Source organism: Mauremys mutica, chromosome 1, assembly GCF_020497125.1.
Source record: "Mauremys mutica isolate MM-2020 ecotype Southern chromosome 1, ASM2049712v1, whole genome shotgun sequence".
Classification (NCBI taxonomy): domain Eukaryota; kingdom Metazoa; phylum Chordata; order Testudines; family Geoemydidae; genus Mauremys; species Mauremys mutica.
Window position 1 is genome coordinate 283,869,702 of NC_059072.1, and position 18,209 is coordinate 283,887,910.

General features: G+C 42.6%; 1 protein-coding gene across 5 annotated transcripts in view; it reads left to right on the forward strand.

The window, feature by feature from the left end:
* The window catches only part of MYCBP2 (MYC binding protein 2), a 415,400-nt gene that overhangs the window by 63,284 nt on the left and 333,907 nt on the right, over positions 1-18,209 (forward strand). For all 5 annotated transcript variants that reach the window (XM_045011267.1, XM_045011270.1, XM_045011275.1 and 2 more), the window contains 3 exons: positions 14,757-14,953; positions 16,870-17,112; positions 17,409-17,480. In XM_045011267.1, the coding sequence (XP_044867202.1) occupies positions 14,757-14,953; positions 16,870-17,112; positions 17,409-17,480 (512 nt within the window). The remainder of the gene's footprint in view (positions 1-14,756; positions 14,954-16,869; positions 17,113-17,408; positions 17,481-18,209) is intronic.

An 18,209-nucleotide genomic window follows, 5' to 3' on the forward strand; every position in this document is an offset into this window, starting at 1 on the left:
AAAAACCTGCATTCAAAAATAAAACAATGTAAAATTTTAGAGCCTGCAAGTCCACTCAGTCCTACTTGTTCAGCCAATCCCTCAGACAAACAAGTTTGTTTACATTTGCAGATATAATACTGCCTGCTTCTTGTTTACAATGTCACCTGAAAGTTAGAATAGGCATTGGCATAGCATTGTTGTAACCAGGGTCGCAAGATATTTATGTGCCAGATGTGCTAAAGATTCATATGTCCCTTCATGCTTCAACCACCATCCCAGGGGACATGTGTCCATGCTAATGATGGGTTCTGCTCAATAACAATCCAAAGCAGTGCGGACCAACGCATGTTCATTTTCATTATCTGAGTCAGATGCCACCAGCAGAAGGTTGATTTTCTTTTTTGGTGTTTCAGGTTCTGTAGTTTCTGCATTGGAGTGTTGCTCTTTTAAGACTTTTGAAAGCGATGTTCCACACCTCATCCCTCTCAGATTTTGGAAGGCACTTCAAATTCTTAAACCTTGGATCAAGTGCTGTAGCTATCTTTAGAAATGTCACATTGGTACCTTCTTTCCATTTTGTGAAATCTGCAATGAAAGTGTTCTTTAAACGAACAACATGTACTGGATCATCATCTGAGATTGCTATAACATGAAATATATGGCAGAATGTGGGTAAAACAGAGGAGGGAACATACAGTTCTCCCCCAAGGAGTTCAGTCATAAATTTAATTAACACATTGTTTTTTTTAACGAGCTTCATCAGCATGGAAGCATGTTCTCTGGAATGATGGCCGAAGCATGAAGGGGCATACGAATGTCTAACATATCTGGCATGTAAATACCTTGCAATGCTGGCTACAAAAGTACCAAGCAAATGCCTGTTCTCACTTCCTGGTGACATTGTAAATAAGAAGAGGGCAGCATTATCTCCTGTAAATGTAAACAAACTTGTTTTTCTTAGTGAATGGCTGAACAAGAAGTAGGAATGAGTGGACTTTTAGGCTCTGAAGTTTTTTACATTGTTTTGTTTTGAAGTGTAGTTATGTAACATAAATGTAGATTTTTTTTTTAAAGTTGCATTTTCTTGACAAAGATTGCATTACAGTACTTGTATGAGGTGAACTCAACTTTTTTCTTTTGTTGATCATTTTTACAGTGGAAATATTTGGAATAAAAATAATATACACCTTGATTTCAGTTAAAACACTGAATACAATATACATGAAAATGTAGAAAAACATCCAAAATATTTAATAAATTTCAATTGTTCTATTGTTTAACAGTGCTATTAAAATTGCAATTAATCACGATTAATTTTTAAAATGGTGATTCATTTATTTGAGTTAATTGCGTGAGTTAACTGCGATTGATCTACAGCCCTTTAAAAAAAAAAAAAAAAAAAAGCTAATCTTTGAGAAGCTCATCATGTCTTTACAGAGACAACATTTCAAAGGTTTTAAAGGCCCCGGTATATCCATATACTGGAATCTTGTGTCTTGAAAAGACACTTCTCAAACTGGTTGAATCATTTCATTCTTCAACAAAGTCATCCAGTAACTCAGACTTTTTCAAGGTTTGAAATAAATTCAACTGAGGGTGCCTCTCTAGAGGAATTGAGCTCATTTCAACCAAGAGTCATTCAGATTATTGATTTATTCATAGGCCAAGGTTTTTATTTAGCTTTTAAAGCAAGCACACTTCACAAACATATTTTTGTAATTTCATCTGTTACAAGGGGAATAAACCCACTAGTTCTCAGAAAATTAAAAAAAAATCTCTAAAGTAGAGGCTTGAAAATGCAATTTGGTATTGAATATTCTTACTAAGCCATCCTTTGAACCTCTGTCAGCCTGCAGGGTTTGAAGTGAGAGCTTTGTCTATGGTGTCTCAATACTTTGCCTTTTACTCTGGCAAAGTGATGTTTTGCTTAGCTCAAGCATTTATTCACACACACCTGGTCTCCATTGACCACAACATTCCACACACATTTTGTACACCTGAGAGAAAAAGCAATGGCATGTGTTGGATGCCTATGAAGGAATTGGAAACTACTTCATCCAATAAAGTCTTTCAGGAGAGCCATATCTCTGTTAAATTTGCATGTAAACAGCAAGTGGACAAATAATCAAAAGCTTCAGTTATTAGATGGAAGACATGTATCAAAAAGCCTCTAAATATAGGCTTTAACCCTATAGAGTAAATCAGTGCACTCCAGACTAACATCTAATTCATGAACTGAAAATATCAGAAATTACATTGTGGGTATGTGGTCATCTGTACACAGATTCTCAAGATACGGCAAATAAGATATATAAGTCCTAGCAGATTCTGCCTTTTTATAGAAGTGTGCTCCATGTTGTCGTGTTTCAGAAATCTTACAGGAATCAGACTTCTCTTTTTGTATATGCTCTTGGAAGCTCTCACTTGAAGTTTCACTATTGTGAAAATCCCATTATACCAATGATATGCCTGAATAGGATTGGGAATGAGAGAAATTTTGTCAAATTTTTCTTGTATCCAGTCTCACTATTCAACTCGTCATTTAATTGACATGTTGTTTTAGTTGCATTTAATCTTTCAGTCTCTCATCTGTAGTTGGGCATATTGGGCATAATTAATCTAATATTTAATACTGTTAATGACTATTGTTTGGGCTTGTCTACGCGGCCTGGCAGTGTGCATTAGAAGGGTGTGAATTCTAAAGTGCACTAAATTGTGCACTAATGGGCTTGTGGTTAGTGCTAAAAGTTCCCAAGTGTACAGTAATATAGTGGGGACAAAACCAGTACACTAAGGATAGATTTTCTCTGAATTTTATTGATTGCATCAGAATTTTGTGTTCCTCTGCCTAGCTATAGTCAAGTAGAAGAAAATGTTTTTGTCTGTGCTATAACATCTGTTAAGTATGCCTATCATAGGAACTTGTATGTTCCCTATCATGGTTACAGGGTTAGCTGCACCATGCTTCACATTGTGATCTCTCTGAAGGCACCTTTTAGGTGCCAAATCTCATTCCTTTACCTATCCTGGTTTGGAATTATGTATTTCTCCTACTTTCTGAGTTACAGTATCAGTCATCCTCATACTGCAGGTCCATCTGTGGTCAACAATACTGTACATTGATCAGAAAGCCTTTTTTCAACGAAAGTATTTATTTTAGCGGTAGGAGTAAAGCTTCTAGAGAAAAAAGACTTTAAAACTACAGTCTACATGCATGCCTGTCTTAATTAAAAGTCCTTCTAATAGTAATCTTAACGTGGCTTAACTTCAGGCGCTTCCAGTAGGGTCCTTATGTCTTATTATGGTTCCCCATAACAACTGCCACCTATGTTTGAGAGATGGTCCCTTTTTAACCCTGATTTAGTGTTTTTGTTCTTCTTTATTCCCGGTCTTTGACCCTGTCACAGATCCAGTTGGGCTTCTCCTCCTGGCTGTCCCCCAGACTGTTGTGAAAGGACCCAGCTGTTGTTTCCTATATGTTTAAACTCCTTGGTCTCAGTGGGATGCATCACTACTTCATCCCTTGGCCTCTTTGGCACATTACCTGGGCACCGCCTCTGTCTGCCACCCCTTCACTGAAATGGAGCCCTTCCGCCCACCTGCATTAGGCACCCAGAGCCAATGCTGACCCTCAGGATACCTCAGTAGCCTAAATACAGCCCTCCTAGAACTCTGCCTGGAAGCGCACATCTTTGGTAATCATTTAACTGTCTCAGGAGGCATGTAGTAGTGAAGCATATAACACAGAGACACTTTGCGTGGAGTCTGAAAATGTGAAATTCTCTTTTACTTAGCAGATAAAACACAAGAGTACAGATCATTTAGAAAATAATGAAGACCCTAAATGCAATGCCCTCACTAGCTCTCCTTCAGAGTCTGGGGGGACCATCTGTATTCAGGAAGATAGGCAGGTGACCCTGCCTCATCGGACTTTTGCATATTGGATTGCTTCTCCCTCAGAGTCTTTCAGGTTGGCTTGCCTTCTATTCTTGGCTGGTGTGTGTCCTTCCTTTCTCTTGCCCAGTGGTTTCTGTGTCTTGCTCAAAGCTTTCCATGTTTATATGCCCACTTCCCAACATGTGGTTTCTTTGTTCTGCCTTTTGGTAAATTTCCACTGTTTTAAAACTTCCCCCTTTAATCAGACAAAAGGATGTCTTCCCCCCCAGCAAACTCCCTTAATCTGCTGACCAGCCATTAAGAGTTTTTTTGTGTGTGTTTTGTTTAAACTTTTCATGTCCTCAGTCTGGTGTGTATCTGGTGCAAGTCTTGCCCACAGTGGTGGATACGCATACATGGGCTTTCCATGATACAACAGTATCATGAAAACTTCAGAATAACTTCATAATATCAACCAGAGTTCATTGTTGTATAGACAGAGGCCCTGAGTTATCACTGGTCCTCCTGATCAAAGCCAGTTCCAGAGGCTTAGCTGGAGATTGAGCTGGAGACCTCAGAGACAAATGGTTCTTGCACTGTCCATTAACTTTCTCCAGTGTTTGCTGAGGGGTGGCTTATTTTGAGCCATTTTTTTTCTTTCTGGACTTTTTTCCCCCTTCAGATAGACACTTACTGAGTTAAACCAATAAAGTCTTACAGAAAGCACCCCAATTACCAGGTTGACATATAGTATTAATAAATTATTACAGAGCACCTCTAAATCTGTCATTCTCCATCAGTGACATATCTGAACGCCATAATCTATTAATGCATTTATCTTGATGATACCTTGTGTGGTAGAGAAGCTTTATCTCCATTTTACAGATGAAGAACTGAGGCACAGAGAGACTAAGGTCTCAGTGACCCAAAGTTACACAGAAATTGTGTGGCAGAGCTGGGAATTGAACCTGGGTCTTAAGTCCCTTGATGGAACCCTTGCCATTGAGCCATCCTTCCTCTTGTAGATCAATGGAACTACTGGGCAGTTTTGATTAGAGACGACTGAATAATTTTTTTTTGGTTCAGTGGCTGAACTGCAAAACCTTGAAAAAAATGTTTTTTGTTTTGAATCAAAACTGACTACTTTTTCCCCCTTAAGAAACAAAAACTGAAAAATTTAATTTGGGTCAAATGAAATGCTTTGAATGTATACTTGAAACAACATTTTTGAAAGAAAATGTTGATTCAAAACACTTCGGAGGGGGGGGAACAGGTGAAACTATTCATAGAATTTGTTCCAAATTTGCAAATAGTCATAAGTACCCTGAAAAATGCTGTTTTTTTTTCTCTTTTCTTTTTGGAGAATTTACTCTTTGCTAAATTTTTTTTTGCTCAGCTCTAGTCTTGAGTAATCTGGAGTGCCTCTGGTATGCAATAGATTGTATGTTGCTATTGGGAATGGTCCTTATTGATGGTTCTATATGGTGTGCAAACGTGTCTATAATCACATGTTCTTCTCCCCAAAAAAGTTGCCATCTAAATTTATTTTACAGATAAAATTGATCTTATAAGGCTGCTTTGATGATTACTTTGAGAAATAGGGTCAGAGTTAGATGGGAGGAACACAAATCTTATACTGGTGGTTTGTTTAATTTTGCAAGGGATTCATATGTGCTTGAATAGTTGTGGCAAACGATTTGTGAGATGGACCAATGTATTTCATGCTTGGTTAAAGCAAGTAGAGAGATCTTGGGCCTATGACTGATGAACAAGTTGTACTTACCGTATTTTCCGGCGTATAGGACGACGGGGCGTATAAGACGACCCCCTAATTTTACAGTTAAAATATAGGTTTTGGCCTATACTCGCCCTATAAGACGACCCCCCCTTCCGAGGGGGGGAGCCCAGAGCCTTTTAAATCCCAGCCGCGGCTGGGAATCAGAGGGCTCTGGGCTGCCCGCTGCGGCGGGGAGCCCAGAGCCTTTTAAATTCCAGCCGCGGCGGGGAGTCAGAAGGCTCCGGGCTGCCTGCCGCGGCAGGCAGCACAGAGTCTTTTAAATCCCAGCCGCGGCCGGGAGTCAGAAGGCTCCGGGCTGCCCGCCGCGGCGGGGAGCCCAGAGCCTTTTAAATCCCAGCCGCGGCGGGGAGTCAGAAGGCTCCGGGCTGCCTGCCGCGGCGGGCAGCCCAGAGCCTTTTAAAATCCAGCCGCGGCCGGGAATCAGAGGGCTCTGGGCTGCCCGCCGCGGCGGGGATCCCAGAGCCTTTTAAATCCCAGCCGCGGCAGGGAGTCAGAAGGCTCCGGGCTGCCCGCCGCGGCGGGCAGCGCAGAGCCTTTTAAATCCCAGCCGCGGCCGGGAATCAGAAGGCTCCGGGCTGCCCGCTGCGGCGGGGAGCTCAGAGCCTTTTAAAGCCCAGCCGCCCGCTGTTATACCCGGCGTATAAGACGACTTCCGATTTTGGGGGGTTGTTTTTTAATATAGAAAGTCGTCTTATACGCCGGAATATACGGTATCTAAGCCATGATTATATCTTTGCTTGGGAGACCTTCATTAACAGCTTTACCCAATGTTTGTCAAGAAAGTTGAGATGAGGCAAATCTAGTTACATTTGGATTCCACAGGTTACTTTGATCATTATTAGTGTGGAGAGTAGAATAGAGAGGGAGCTATACATGGTAAATATTTGTCACTTTATTTAATCTGTGGAAGGCACTCAGATACTATTGTGAAGAGTGTGGTATAAGAACTTGAATGAATTCAGACCTGTGTATGGAAAAGACTGATAAAGGTGGTGGTTTCCACCTGTGCATGAATGGCAATGTGTCTAGGATTCTGTTTTTCATCAACTTTTTTTGCCTTTGATTACAAGATATTTTTACTCTTTTGAAAGTGTGAAGAGTGCCCTGCAGTGAATTTCAAGATGTTTTTGGCTTCAGTAAGGCTGATCTTGATTTCTGGCTCCTTTACTTCAAACCCTGATTCTGTAATCTCATTGTTTCTGACTGTCTTGGCTGTAACTCAGTCTCGATAAGATTATTATTAGTAAATATTTCTATTATGATAGTGCCAAAGGCTTAGAACCTATTGTGCAGGTACTGAGCAAACACAGAAAAGAGACATTTCCTGCTCTGAAGGGATTACAATCTAAAGACATAAACAGATGAAAGGTAGAGGATGTGGATATAACATACAAGCAAATGATTATTGTGAAGAATTGGCACAGCTTTTTATGCGTATTATATATATTTTTTAAAATTGGGGTTACAGGTGGGGAGGAAGGGAAGAGGAAAAGGAAAGAGGAGGAATGGCTACAGCTTGCCTCCATGATCTTCAGGCTGGGTTTTTCATAGGTATTATGGCAGAGGTGAATATTTAAGGAGGGTGTGAGGGGGGATAAGGTAGTGGTTGTTCGGATTCCATCAGGGAGTTTTCTCCCTGTGCATAAGGGGCAGCATGGGAAGAAGCATGAAGATATTTAAGGAAGAACCTGACTGATGGGTGGAAAGTGCTTCTAGAGCATATGCCAAAGCCAATATAATTGGAAGTTACTAAATCAGTTAATTAGGATAGGGGTAAGTTCTGAAGGGCCCTAAAAGTAAAAGACAATGAGTTTGTATTTAATGTGAATCCAGGTCAGGCTCTTGGGGGAAAAAAAGGGTTGATGTGGTAGGGATTATGACCCAAGAAGATTTTAGCAGCCCTATTCTTATAGACTTAAGGGGAAGAACATTGCCACAGCCAAAACATAAAATGATGAGGACTTGGACAAGAGTTTCACCAGTAACAGAGAGCAATGACTGGATTTTAGAGATGCTGTTTAAGAAAAAATGGCAAAATATAGAAAATACCTGAATATGCGAAACCGGTAAGAGGGTTGAGTCAAAGATGACACCAGATTACAGGCCTGAGTGTATGAATGAGAGCTTCAGGGGTTAAGATGTAGGTGGGTGCCTTTTAAGTTGGCTCATTAGACTTTTGTTTGAACTACTTTTCTTGGTTTTTGGTATCAGCATCTATTAAATATGGGCCAATATTGGACACTTGAAGTGTAAAAATGGCTTTTGCTTGGCAACTGTAATATAATACTACTGAAGCATAACAGTGAGTTTTAAAGAGAACATAAGTTAAATTTCTTAGGTTTCTGCTGTGTTACACCTGAGAATGAGTGGTTGATTTCAGTGGTGAGTAAAGTGATTACTATGTACACAGTGTATACACAATGGCTTGCAAAATATTTTTGGGATCCTCTGCAATGAAAGATGCCATGTATAGTATAATATGTTATGTTTTTTTAATCTCTTTGGTATCTCTGCTTCCAACAAGCCAACAACTACATGGAAAAGCTCATGCAGGATCTGTAGAGTTTTACATGGAGTCTTCACGTTTTAAACATATCAGTCTTTAAAATTAGAAATAATATTAATATGTACTTAGAAGATAATACTCATTTCTGGGCAAAAAGAGAATACCAAATGGCATTTTATAAAGGCATCCTTTGTTTCTCCATAATGACGGCTGTGCTACAGGTTACATTTAAAATAGGGATAAAATCCTTCACTAATATTTGAATTCAGTCTCTAAACTTAACACTCAGCTCTCCAGGGACAACTGAATTATTAATAAAATTTGGTCAAAGATGCTGTAACTTTGGCACAGCAAACATTAAAATTTAGCTTCTTTAATAATCTCGTCTCTCAAATTGTTTTTTGGACCCATGTATCTTAAAAAGTCTCACCACAACTACACAGATACAGGTTATAAGATCTCCGAGATAGGTCAATCATAGAAATGTAGGACTGGAAGGGATCACAAAAGGTCATCTAGTTCACGCCCATGTTGAGGCAGGATTAAGTATACCTAGACCATCCCTAAAATACGAACCTCAACAATGTTGTTAATCCTTATTGGTCAATTTAATTTAACTTCATGAAAACAAGCTGATGGAATTACAATTCATTAGCTATTCCTGTTCTGATACTCAGCCTTGCAATCCTCAGATATATTCTGGGGAACCAGGGGTTCAACCTGGGCAGCAAAGTGCATGGAGGTTGAGCAAAAAAATTGGAAGGGGAGTAAAGGACAGAGCCGAGGGTCTTGGGTGAATGTGGAATCCAGTTTCAGAGCACCAAAGCAATGTATTGCACCAGGTAGCGGCTGCTAGGTGTCAAGCTGTTCAAAGGCCAATGCCTTGATAGGTTGCAGCTGAGCTCATTCTGCCGTTCCGCTCCGCAATAGCTCTGCTTCCATTCCTGTGTTCCCCTGTACACACAGTTTTCTACTGCCTAGTCTGCTTCGTACAGTTCAGCTTCGCTCCCTGCTACTGCTTACTTCTTTTTCGAGTGCTTGCTCATGTCGATTCCATTGTAGATCTGCGTGCACCCATGTGTATAGTCGTTAGAGATTTTTGCCTTAGCCCAGGGGGTTCCCATACTTGGTTCGCGGCTTGTTCAGGGTAAGTCCGTGGCGGGCCACGAGACGCTTTGTTTACCTGAGTGTTTGCAGGTACGGCCGATCGTAGCTCCCAGTGGCCGCGGTTTGCTGTTCACGGCCAATGGGAGCTGCGAGAAGCGGTGGCCCGGCGCTTACTCACCAGCATGGGGTGAACATCTCTCCTCATTATTCTCGGCACTGTTCATCTTCTTGCCGGTCGTCCTCCAGGCATCAGTCCCGATCGCTGGTGCAGTGAGAGTGTTCCCTGTCTTGATACTGCTCTCCATGGTACCGTCAACGGTCTACTACACCTGGTCAACAGTTGACAGTGGCCACGACCAGTAAACAAACACGGGTATCAGCGGCCCCTCTCTGATTGCCAGAAGGTGATCCCTCCAGTACGGAGGGCCAGTTCAGCCCATTGCCCAGGTCCCATTGATGAGATTGGGCACTGGAACCTGCTCCTTCGTCGGGGGCACCACAGTGCAACACGAAGTAGTTTTATTGGAGTGCGTGGGGCATACCGGTCATGACGATGCCCCCTCTACAGCATTCCTTGGTAGCTGCAGCAGAGCACAGTTGGCACTGGGCCTGGTACCGGCAGCCCATTCAGAGGTTGGGGCGGAGGAACCTGTGCCCACCCCTAAGCATCCTTCTCCCATGGTGGTCGATACCTCAGGACTTCCCCCAGCAGTCCAATCTTCCTTGTCATCCTTGTACAAGGCGGTCATGGGACCTTCAAGAGCTAGCCCACCGGATGATGTCAGGGAGCATCAAGCCCTTTTCTGGCTCATGGTCGAGAACTTGGGGCTCGAGGTGCAGGAAATGGCAGAGCAGGAGGACACCATCTTCAATGTCCTCTTGGCCTCTCCCCCCACCCGAGTCGCCCTGCCTGTGCATGAAGGGGTTCTCAGGATAGCCAAGGCCCTGTGGCAGACCCCTTCCACCATTCGTCCCACCTCTAAACGAGCCAAGAAAAAGTATTCATTCCAGCCAGAGGTTTCAAATACCTTTATACCCACCCTCCCCTGGCTTGTTGGTTGTGTCTGCGGCCAACAAGAAGGACAAACAAAGTCCCTCCTCCTCCACTCCCTAGAATGAGGAAGCCAAGAAGCTCAATTTATTTGGGAGAAAAATTTATTTAACAGTCAGCCTGCGATTCCCAGTGGCAAACCATGAAGCCCTGTTGGGCAGATATAACGTTCATCTCTGGGACCGTCTCAAAAAGTTCCAGGAATCCCTTCCTCAAGGTCTGGCCCAGGAGTTTGGCACCCTGGTAGAGGAGGGTACTGTGGCAGCCAGATGCTCCCTGCAGATGGCATGGGACACAGCAGACTCAGTGGATGGGGTGGTCGCATCGGTGGTGGTCATGCGATGCAGCTACTGGCTGCAAACGGTGGGCCTCTCCCAGGAGAGGCAGACGTTGATTCAGGACTTTCCCTTTGATGGGGTTGGTCTTTTTGCTAAGCAAACGGCTGCCAGGCTGCTCAGGTTGAAGGATACTAGAGCTCCCTTTGGCTCCTTGGACATGCACATGCCACAATCAGCCAGGAAGCTCTTCCAACCGCCTCCACTGCCAGGACCCTGGCAACCCCATCAGGGCTCTATAAGAAGGGATGCCAGTTTTAGCACCAGCGCCCTTCCTCGTCCCGTTCATCCACCCAGCCTGGGCCTGCCAAACATCTAGGGGGCAGAAGCAGTCATTTCGAGGGTGTGCCTGAGAGCGGCGCCCCAGTTGGCCAACCAGCTCCTGTCCTCCTTTTCCTCAACCGCCCCTCTCCCTACTGCTCGTCCTGGTCGCAGGGTAAGTCGGACTGCTCGATCCTTGACATAGTAGCTCGGCCTACTCCCTGCAGTTTTTGGCTGCCTCTTCCTCTCCCGCCCCCCTTCCCCATCCCTCTTCAGGAGCCCTTCTCATGAGCAACTCCTTGTTCAGGAGATTGAGAAGCTCCTGGGCTTGGGGCCTGTGCAGGAGGTTCCTCAGGACATGGTAGGAAGAGGATTCTACTCCTGCTTCTTCCTAATCTTGAAGGCCAAAGGAGGCCTCAGACCCATCCTGGACCTGCGGGGCCTCAACAAGTCTCTTATGAAGTTGAAGTTCCACATGACCTCCTTTGCCTCCATTATCCCTTCCCTGGATCTGGGGGGACAGGTACGCTGCTCTCGACTTAAAGAACACTTTTTCATGTCTCCATATTCCTGGGTCACAGGGGTTTCCTGCATTTCATAGTGGCCGGGTGCCACTTCCAGTTCACGGCGCTAACCTTTGTCCTGTCCTTGGCTCCCAGGGTGTTCATAAAATGCGTGGCGCCGATGGTGGTTTACCTGAGATGTCAAGGGGTTCAGATCTTGACGACTGGCTCATCAAGGGCAGCTCTCTGGAGCAGATGCAAAGAAACCTCGTTCTGATGCGGTCCACCTCCAGCAACCTGGACCTGTTAATAAACACACAGAAGTCCACGTTAACGCCAGTCCAATGCATAGTGTTCATTGGAGCAGTTCTCAACTCCACACAGGCCAGGGCCTTCCTTCCGGAAGTGCGTTTTCAGGCCATGTTGGACCTGATCTACCGCGTAAAGAGCTACCTGCTTAACACGGCCCCCGCGTGCCTGCAACTGATGGGTCAGCCTTGCCCGACTTCATCTGAAGTCTCTGCAGATGTGGTTTGCCTTGGTTTAATTCCGCAGCAGGCATGCCCTGGACCAAGTGGTCACAGTGCTGAGCCACATCCTCTTGTCCCTGGACTCGTGGCTGGATCCCAAGTTGGTGCTGCAACGAATTCCCTTTGTGACACCATCCCTGTTGCTCACCCTGGTCTTGGACACTTCATATCTGGGCTCGGGAGCCCACCTGGGCAAGCTCAACACCCAGGGCTGCTGGCTACTAAACGATCTAGCCCTTCACATCAATGTCAGGGAGCTCAGAGAGGTTCGTCTAGCCTGCCAGGTTTTCTTGCCCCACCTGAGAGGCAAAGTGGTGCAGATTCTGATGGACAATACCGCTGCAATGTATTGCATCAACAGGCAGAGTGGCAACAGGTTTTTGGCCCTTCTGTGGGCGTCATGCCATTCATCTGGTAGTTGTCTACCTGCCTGAAACCAAGAACTTCCTGGCAGATCACCTCAGCAGGACCTTCTCATCTCGCCATGAATGGGTGTGGTCACCCTAATCTTCTGCAGGTGGGGGACTTCCCAGGTGGACCTGTTCTTGTTCAGGTAGAACAGAAAGTGCCACGTATTCTTTTCTCTTCAGGGCAGGGGGAAAGGCTCCCTGTCAGATACCACCTTGATTCCGTGGTCAGGAGTGCTGATGTACACCTTCCCACAGGGTGCTGCTCAAGATGAAACAAGACAGCGTGGCCTTATCAACACTGGTTCGGCATGCTAATGAGTCTTTCAGCAGCCACCCTGCTGCAGCTGCCTCTTTGGACGGATCTGCTGTCCCAGAACCATGGCAGTTTGCTGCATCTGACTCTGGTGTCACTGCACCTGACTGCTTGGCTACTGTATAGCTGAGTGGGAATGCTCTGCTGCTGTCCAGCAGATCCTACTGGACAGCAGAAAACCCTCTACCAGGGCTACCTACGTGGTAGAGTGGAAGCGGTTCATGTGCTGGGCCTTGGATCGACACATTCGCGCTGCAGAGGCCCCGCTACAGGTCATCCTAGACTATTTGCTGGATCTTAAGCTCCAGGGCCTGTCGCTTTCTTTGGTCAGGGTACACCTGGCAGACATTTTGGTGCTCCATCCTCCGTTTCAAGGCAGGATGGTCTTCGCCCATCCCATGATGGAGCAGTTCTTGAAAGGTCTGGAGTGCCTCTACCCGTATGTCTGGGATCCGGTTCCCCCTTGGGACCTGAATCTGGGACTCTCAAGGCTCATGTGCCCCCCTTCTCCCCCCCAATCAAACCCATGGCTTCCTGCTTCTTTCTTGGATGGTTTAGTTGGTCGCTATAACTTTGGCTTGTAGGATGTCCAAGATTGGGGCACTCATGTTAGAGCTGCCTTATACGGACTTTTAAAAGGACAAGGTCCAGCTGCATCCACACCTGGCCTTTCTGCCCAAGGTTGTCTCCCAGTTTCACACTGGTCAAGATATTTACTTATCGGTTTTCTGTCCTCAGCCTCATAACACCGACAAGGAGCGCAGGCTCCATACCCTGGATGTCAGACAGGCACTAGCCTTCTACATTGGTAGCACAAGACGGTTCCGTAAGTCGACGCAGTTGTTACTGTTGCAGACAGAATGGAGGGTTGCCACTGTCTTCCCAGAAAATCTTGTCTGAGATCACGGCCTGCATCTGCTACTGTTACGAGCTGGCGAAAGGTGCCTCCGCTGAGTATCATGATGGCTCACTTGACTAGAGCGCAGGCATCATCAGCAACCTTCTTGGCATAAGTGCTGATTCAAGAAATCTGTCTAGCTGCTACTTGGTAGTCTGTTAACATGTTTGCATCATATTATGCACTTACCTAGCAAGCTTGAGATGACGCGGCCTGTGACAGAACTGTACTGCAAGCTGCAAGACTGTGATCTGTGAGCCATCTCTGAGGTTACTGCTCGTGAGTCACCTAGAATAGAATCGATATGAGCAAGCACTTGAAGAAGAAAAAACGGTTACCTACCTACCTTTCATAACTGTAGTTCTTCGAGATGTGTTTCTCATGTCCATTCTATTACCCACCCTCCTCCTCCTCCTCCTCCTCCTCTGTCGGAGTTGCCGGCAAGAAGGAACTGAGTGGGTGTAGGGTCGGTGGCACCTGATATACCACTGCACGAGCTTGGCACTGTAGAGGACGCCACAGCCGACCGTACGGGTTCTGCTAAGGCAAAAATCTCTGACGGTGCATGTTGGTGCACGCAGACCTAGAATGGAATGAACATGAGCAACATATTTTGAAGAACAACAGTTATGAAAGGTAGGTAACCGTTTTTTCCACAATCCTCTGCAGGGGAGAACTATTTGTTGGATTGTTGGAGGTAGAGATAGCAAAGAAGTTTATACGTTACTTAGTGCCAGACATATGTATGTAATTAGATTAAGCTACCTGACATCAGAGTTAAGTCTGTGCCCTGAAGTGTGACTGTGAGAAATTAATGTGTACATGTAATGTGTATATGTTGTAACTGAAAAGGATTTGAACATGACAGAGGAGTCTAAGCATGTTTTGATATTAAATTTGGGTGACAAGGCATGTGAGATGAATCTTGTGTGGATGTGTGTGTTGGTTTAATCAGTTAATTTACTTAATTTTTAATAATTACGTTGATATGAAATGCAGATGACCAAACAGAATTTTCAGTTAAATAACTTAATGTAGGATAAAAATAACTCAAAATGTGCAGGGGAGTGATGCATATACTGTATCTTTTTAAATTTTAATTTAACTGATTTTACATAATTGGAAAACTGCTTAGTATGATTTGGTGATTTGTTATGCCTATGTAATTGTTATATTTCATTCACAGAGTCTCTCTTCCAGCTTCTTCTGGAAATAACTGTTCGTAGTACTGGAGTGAATGACAGTACTGGACAATCCTTGACAGCACTTTCTTGCGCTTGCCTGTTCAGTTTGGTAGCTGCCTGGGGAGAAACAGGAAGAACACTGCAGGCAGTCTCTGCTATTCTCACCAATAATGGCAGTCATGCTTGTCAGACTATTCAGGTGTTGTACTAAATCTATTCTACATCAAGAATTTTGGTTGGTCATATACGTGAGTCCTGAAAGCATTCTAATACAGAAATCAAGGCTGTCAAGCGATTAAAAATATTAATTGCAATTAACCATGCCATTAAAAAAAAATTATTCATGGTTAATTGGCGTTTTAATCGCACTGTTAAACAATAATAGAACACCAATTGAAATTTATTATAAATATTTTTGGATGTTTTCTACATTTTCAACTATATTGTTATCAATTACAAGACAGAATACAAAGTGTACGGTGCTCACTTTATATTTTTGGTTACAAGTATTTGCACTGTAAAAAAAAATAAAAAAATAATGCTTTTCAGTTCACCTAATGCAAGTACTGTAGTGCAATCTTTTTATCCAGAAATTTGACCTTACAAATGTAGAATTATGTAAAAATAAAATTTTCAAAAAAAAAAATGTAAAATTTTAGAGCCAGCAAGTCCATTCAGTCCTACTTCTTGTTCAACCAATCACTCAGACTAACAAGTTTGTTTACAATGTGCCGGCTTCTTGTTTACAGTGTCAGCTGAAAGTGAGAACAGATGTTCGCAAGACACTGTTGTAGCTGGCATCGCAAGATATTTACATGCCAGATGCACTAAAGATTCATATGTCCCTTCATGCTTCAACCACCATTCCAGAGGCCATGCATCCATGCTGATGACGGGTTCTGCTCTGTGAAAATCCAAAGCAGTGTGGACCACTGCATGTTTATATCTATTATCTGAGTCAGATGCCACCAGCAGAAGGTTGATTTTCTTTTGTGGTGGTTCAGGTTCTGTAGTTTCTGCATCGGAGTGTTGCTTTTTGAAGAGTTTTTTGAAAGCGGTGTTCCACACCTCATCCCTCTAAGATTTTGGAAGACACTTCAGATTCTTAAACCTTGGGTTGAGTGCTGTAGCTATCTTTTTAGAAACGTCACATTGGTACCTTCTTTGCGTTTTGTGAAATCTGCAGTGAAACTGTTCTTAAAATGAACATGTGCTGGGTCATCATCCGAGACTGCTGTAACATGAAATATATGACAGAAAGTGGGTAAAACAGAGCAGTTCTCCCCCAAAGAGTTCAATCACAAATTTAATTAACACACTTTTTTTTAACGAGCGTCATCAGCACGGAAGCATGTCCTCTGGAATGGTGGCTGAAGCATGAAGGGACATACAAATGTTTAACATATCTGGCATGTAAACTTCTTGCAGTGCTGGCTACAAAAGTGCCATGCAAATGCCTGTTCTCAGTTTTTGGTGACATTGTAAATAACAAGAGGGCAGCATTATCTCCTGTAAAATGTAAACAAACTTGTTTTGTCTTAGTGATTGGCTGAACAAGAAGTACGAGTGAGGAGAGTTGTAGGCTCTGAAGTTTTACGTTTTGTTTTTGAGTTAAGTTGTATAACCAAAAAATCGATAGCCCAAACAGAAATACATTCAAATTTACTGGCTTCATTCACTCTTGAAATCAGTTTTGAGATAGAGAAGAGGAGATCCATTTTGGATTGCCATGCATATTATGGAGTGAATCAGTTGGAGTTTGTAGGAAGTAAATCTTACCTCTTTTCATGTATTTCTCATTAGTAGCAATGAAAGCATAAATTGAGGCTTAAATTTTAGCAAACCAGCCTTTTCAGATATGCAGTGTAGTTGTAGCTGTGTCGGTCCAAGGGTATTGGAGAGAGAAGGTGCGTGAGGTCATGTCTCTCATTGGACCAACTTGTGTCTCTCACCAGCTGAAGTTGTTACAATAAAATATATTACCTCACCCACATCGTGTGTCTAACTTTTTCAGAGCCAGGATTAGTGACTAAAGCTTTATTTTCACCTCTGTTTGTTGCTTAAACTGTAATGTTTTGTACCATCTCATAGGTGTTTTTTTTTTTTACCATTTAGGTGCCAACTATCTTAAATTCTCTTCAGCGGAGTGTACAGGCAGTTCTGGTGGGCAAAATCCAAATCCAGGACTGGTTCAGTAATGGGATAAAGAAAGCAGCCCTGATGCACAAATGGCCACTGAAAGAAATTTCTGTAGATGAAGATGACCATTGTCTGCTTCAGAATGATGGTTTCTTCCTGTACCTTTTATGCAAAGATGGACTTTACAAAATCGGCTCTGGCTACAGTGGGACAGTGAGGGTAATGTGACTCCTGAAAACTCATGATAGCAGTTGAAAATTTAATCTAAATGACCTTTTATGGTGTCTTGCTTGACTTTTAGATTGTCTTGTAACTTAGTAATACTGATAATAATTATTTTTTAAATATATTGATTTTAAAATTCTTGTAGTGTTTGTTCACCAGCTTCTCATTTCTTGTTCTGTTCATTTCTCATTTCTCATCACTGTAGAAGATAATGTTTCTAGATGATAAAAGATTAACTATAAAACTGTCATTCTAATAATTGTCAAACTAACTTTTTTGTTACCTTACAGGGTCATATATACAATTCTACATCCCGCATCAAAAACAGAAAAGAAAAAAAGTCTTGGTTAGGGTATGCTCAGGTAGGAGAATACATAAAATAAAAAACATAAAAGAAATAACCTAATATTTAATTCAAATGTAGCACAGTTTAGGACCGCTTTATACAAGTATTACGTTGTTCCTTTCTATCTGGCTGTAACGTAATAAAGCCAGTCCAGTGTAGTTAAAAATTCTGTTGTGGATAGGGGAGAGACCTTTTTTCTTTTTTCTTTTTTTTTCTTTTTCCCTTTTTTCTTTTTTATGCTGGCAGATAGAAAAGGGATAATACAAAATATCTGCTGTAGCCAGACTATACTGCAATATCTCAAGAATTTGAAGATCTTACACTGTTTTGTTTCTGAAATCTGTAATAAAACTTAATTAATTTTGTATTTCCCTTTTAGGCAATAAAGCGAAAAAATATTAAAAGTTATAAAGCCAGTACAACACTGTTTTAGACTGTTGTATTGGAAAGCTCAATTACTATTTCTAATATAACCAAAATTGGCATGTTTAGTTATCAGTAGGTTTTCTTTCAGTACTGTTTTACTTGTTTCTTTATTTTTTAACTATATTCTTAACAAGATTTATTACATCTTCATCATTTTGAGCTCAAATAATCCAGTGATTTCCTTACCGCTTTGTGAAATTGCTGATTTACTCAGTCTTACATCTTTTAAATTAAATATTTCTATTAAAAATATATTAAATTTATTCCATTTGTACGGTACAGCATCTTTTAACATCTTAACAAATATATTATCAAAATA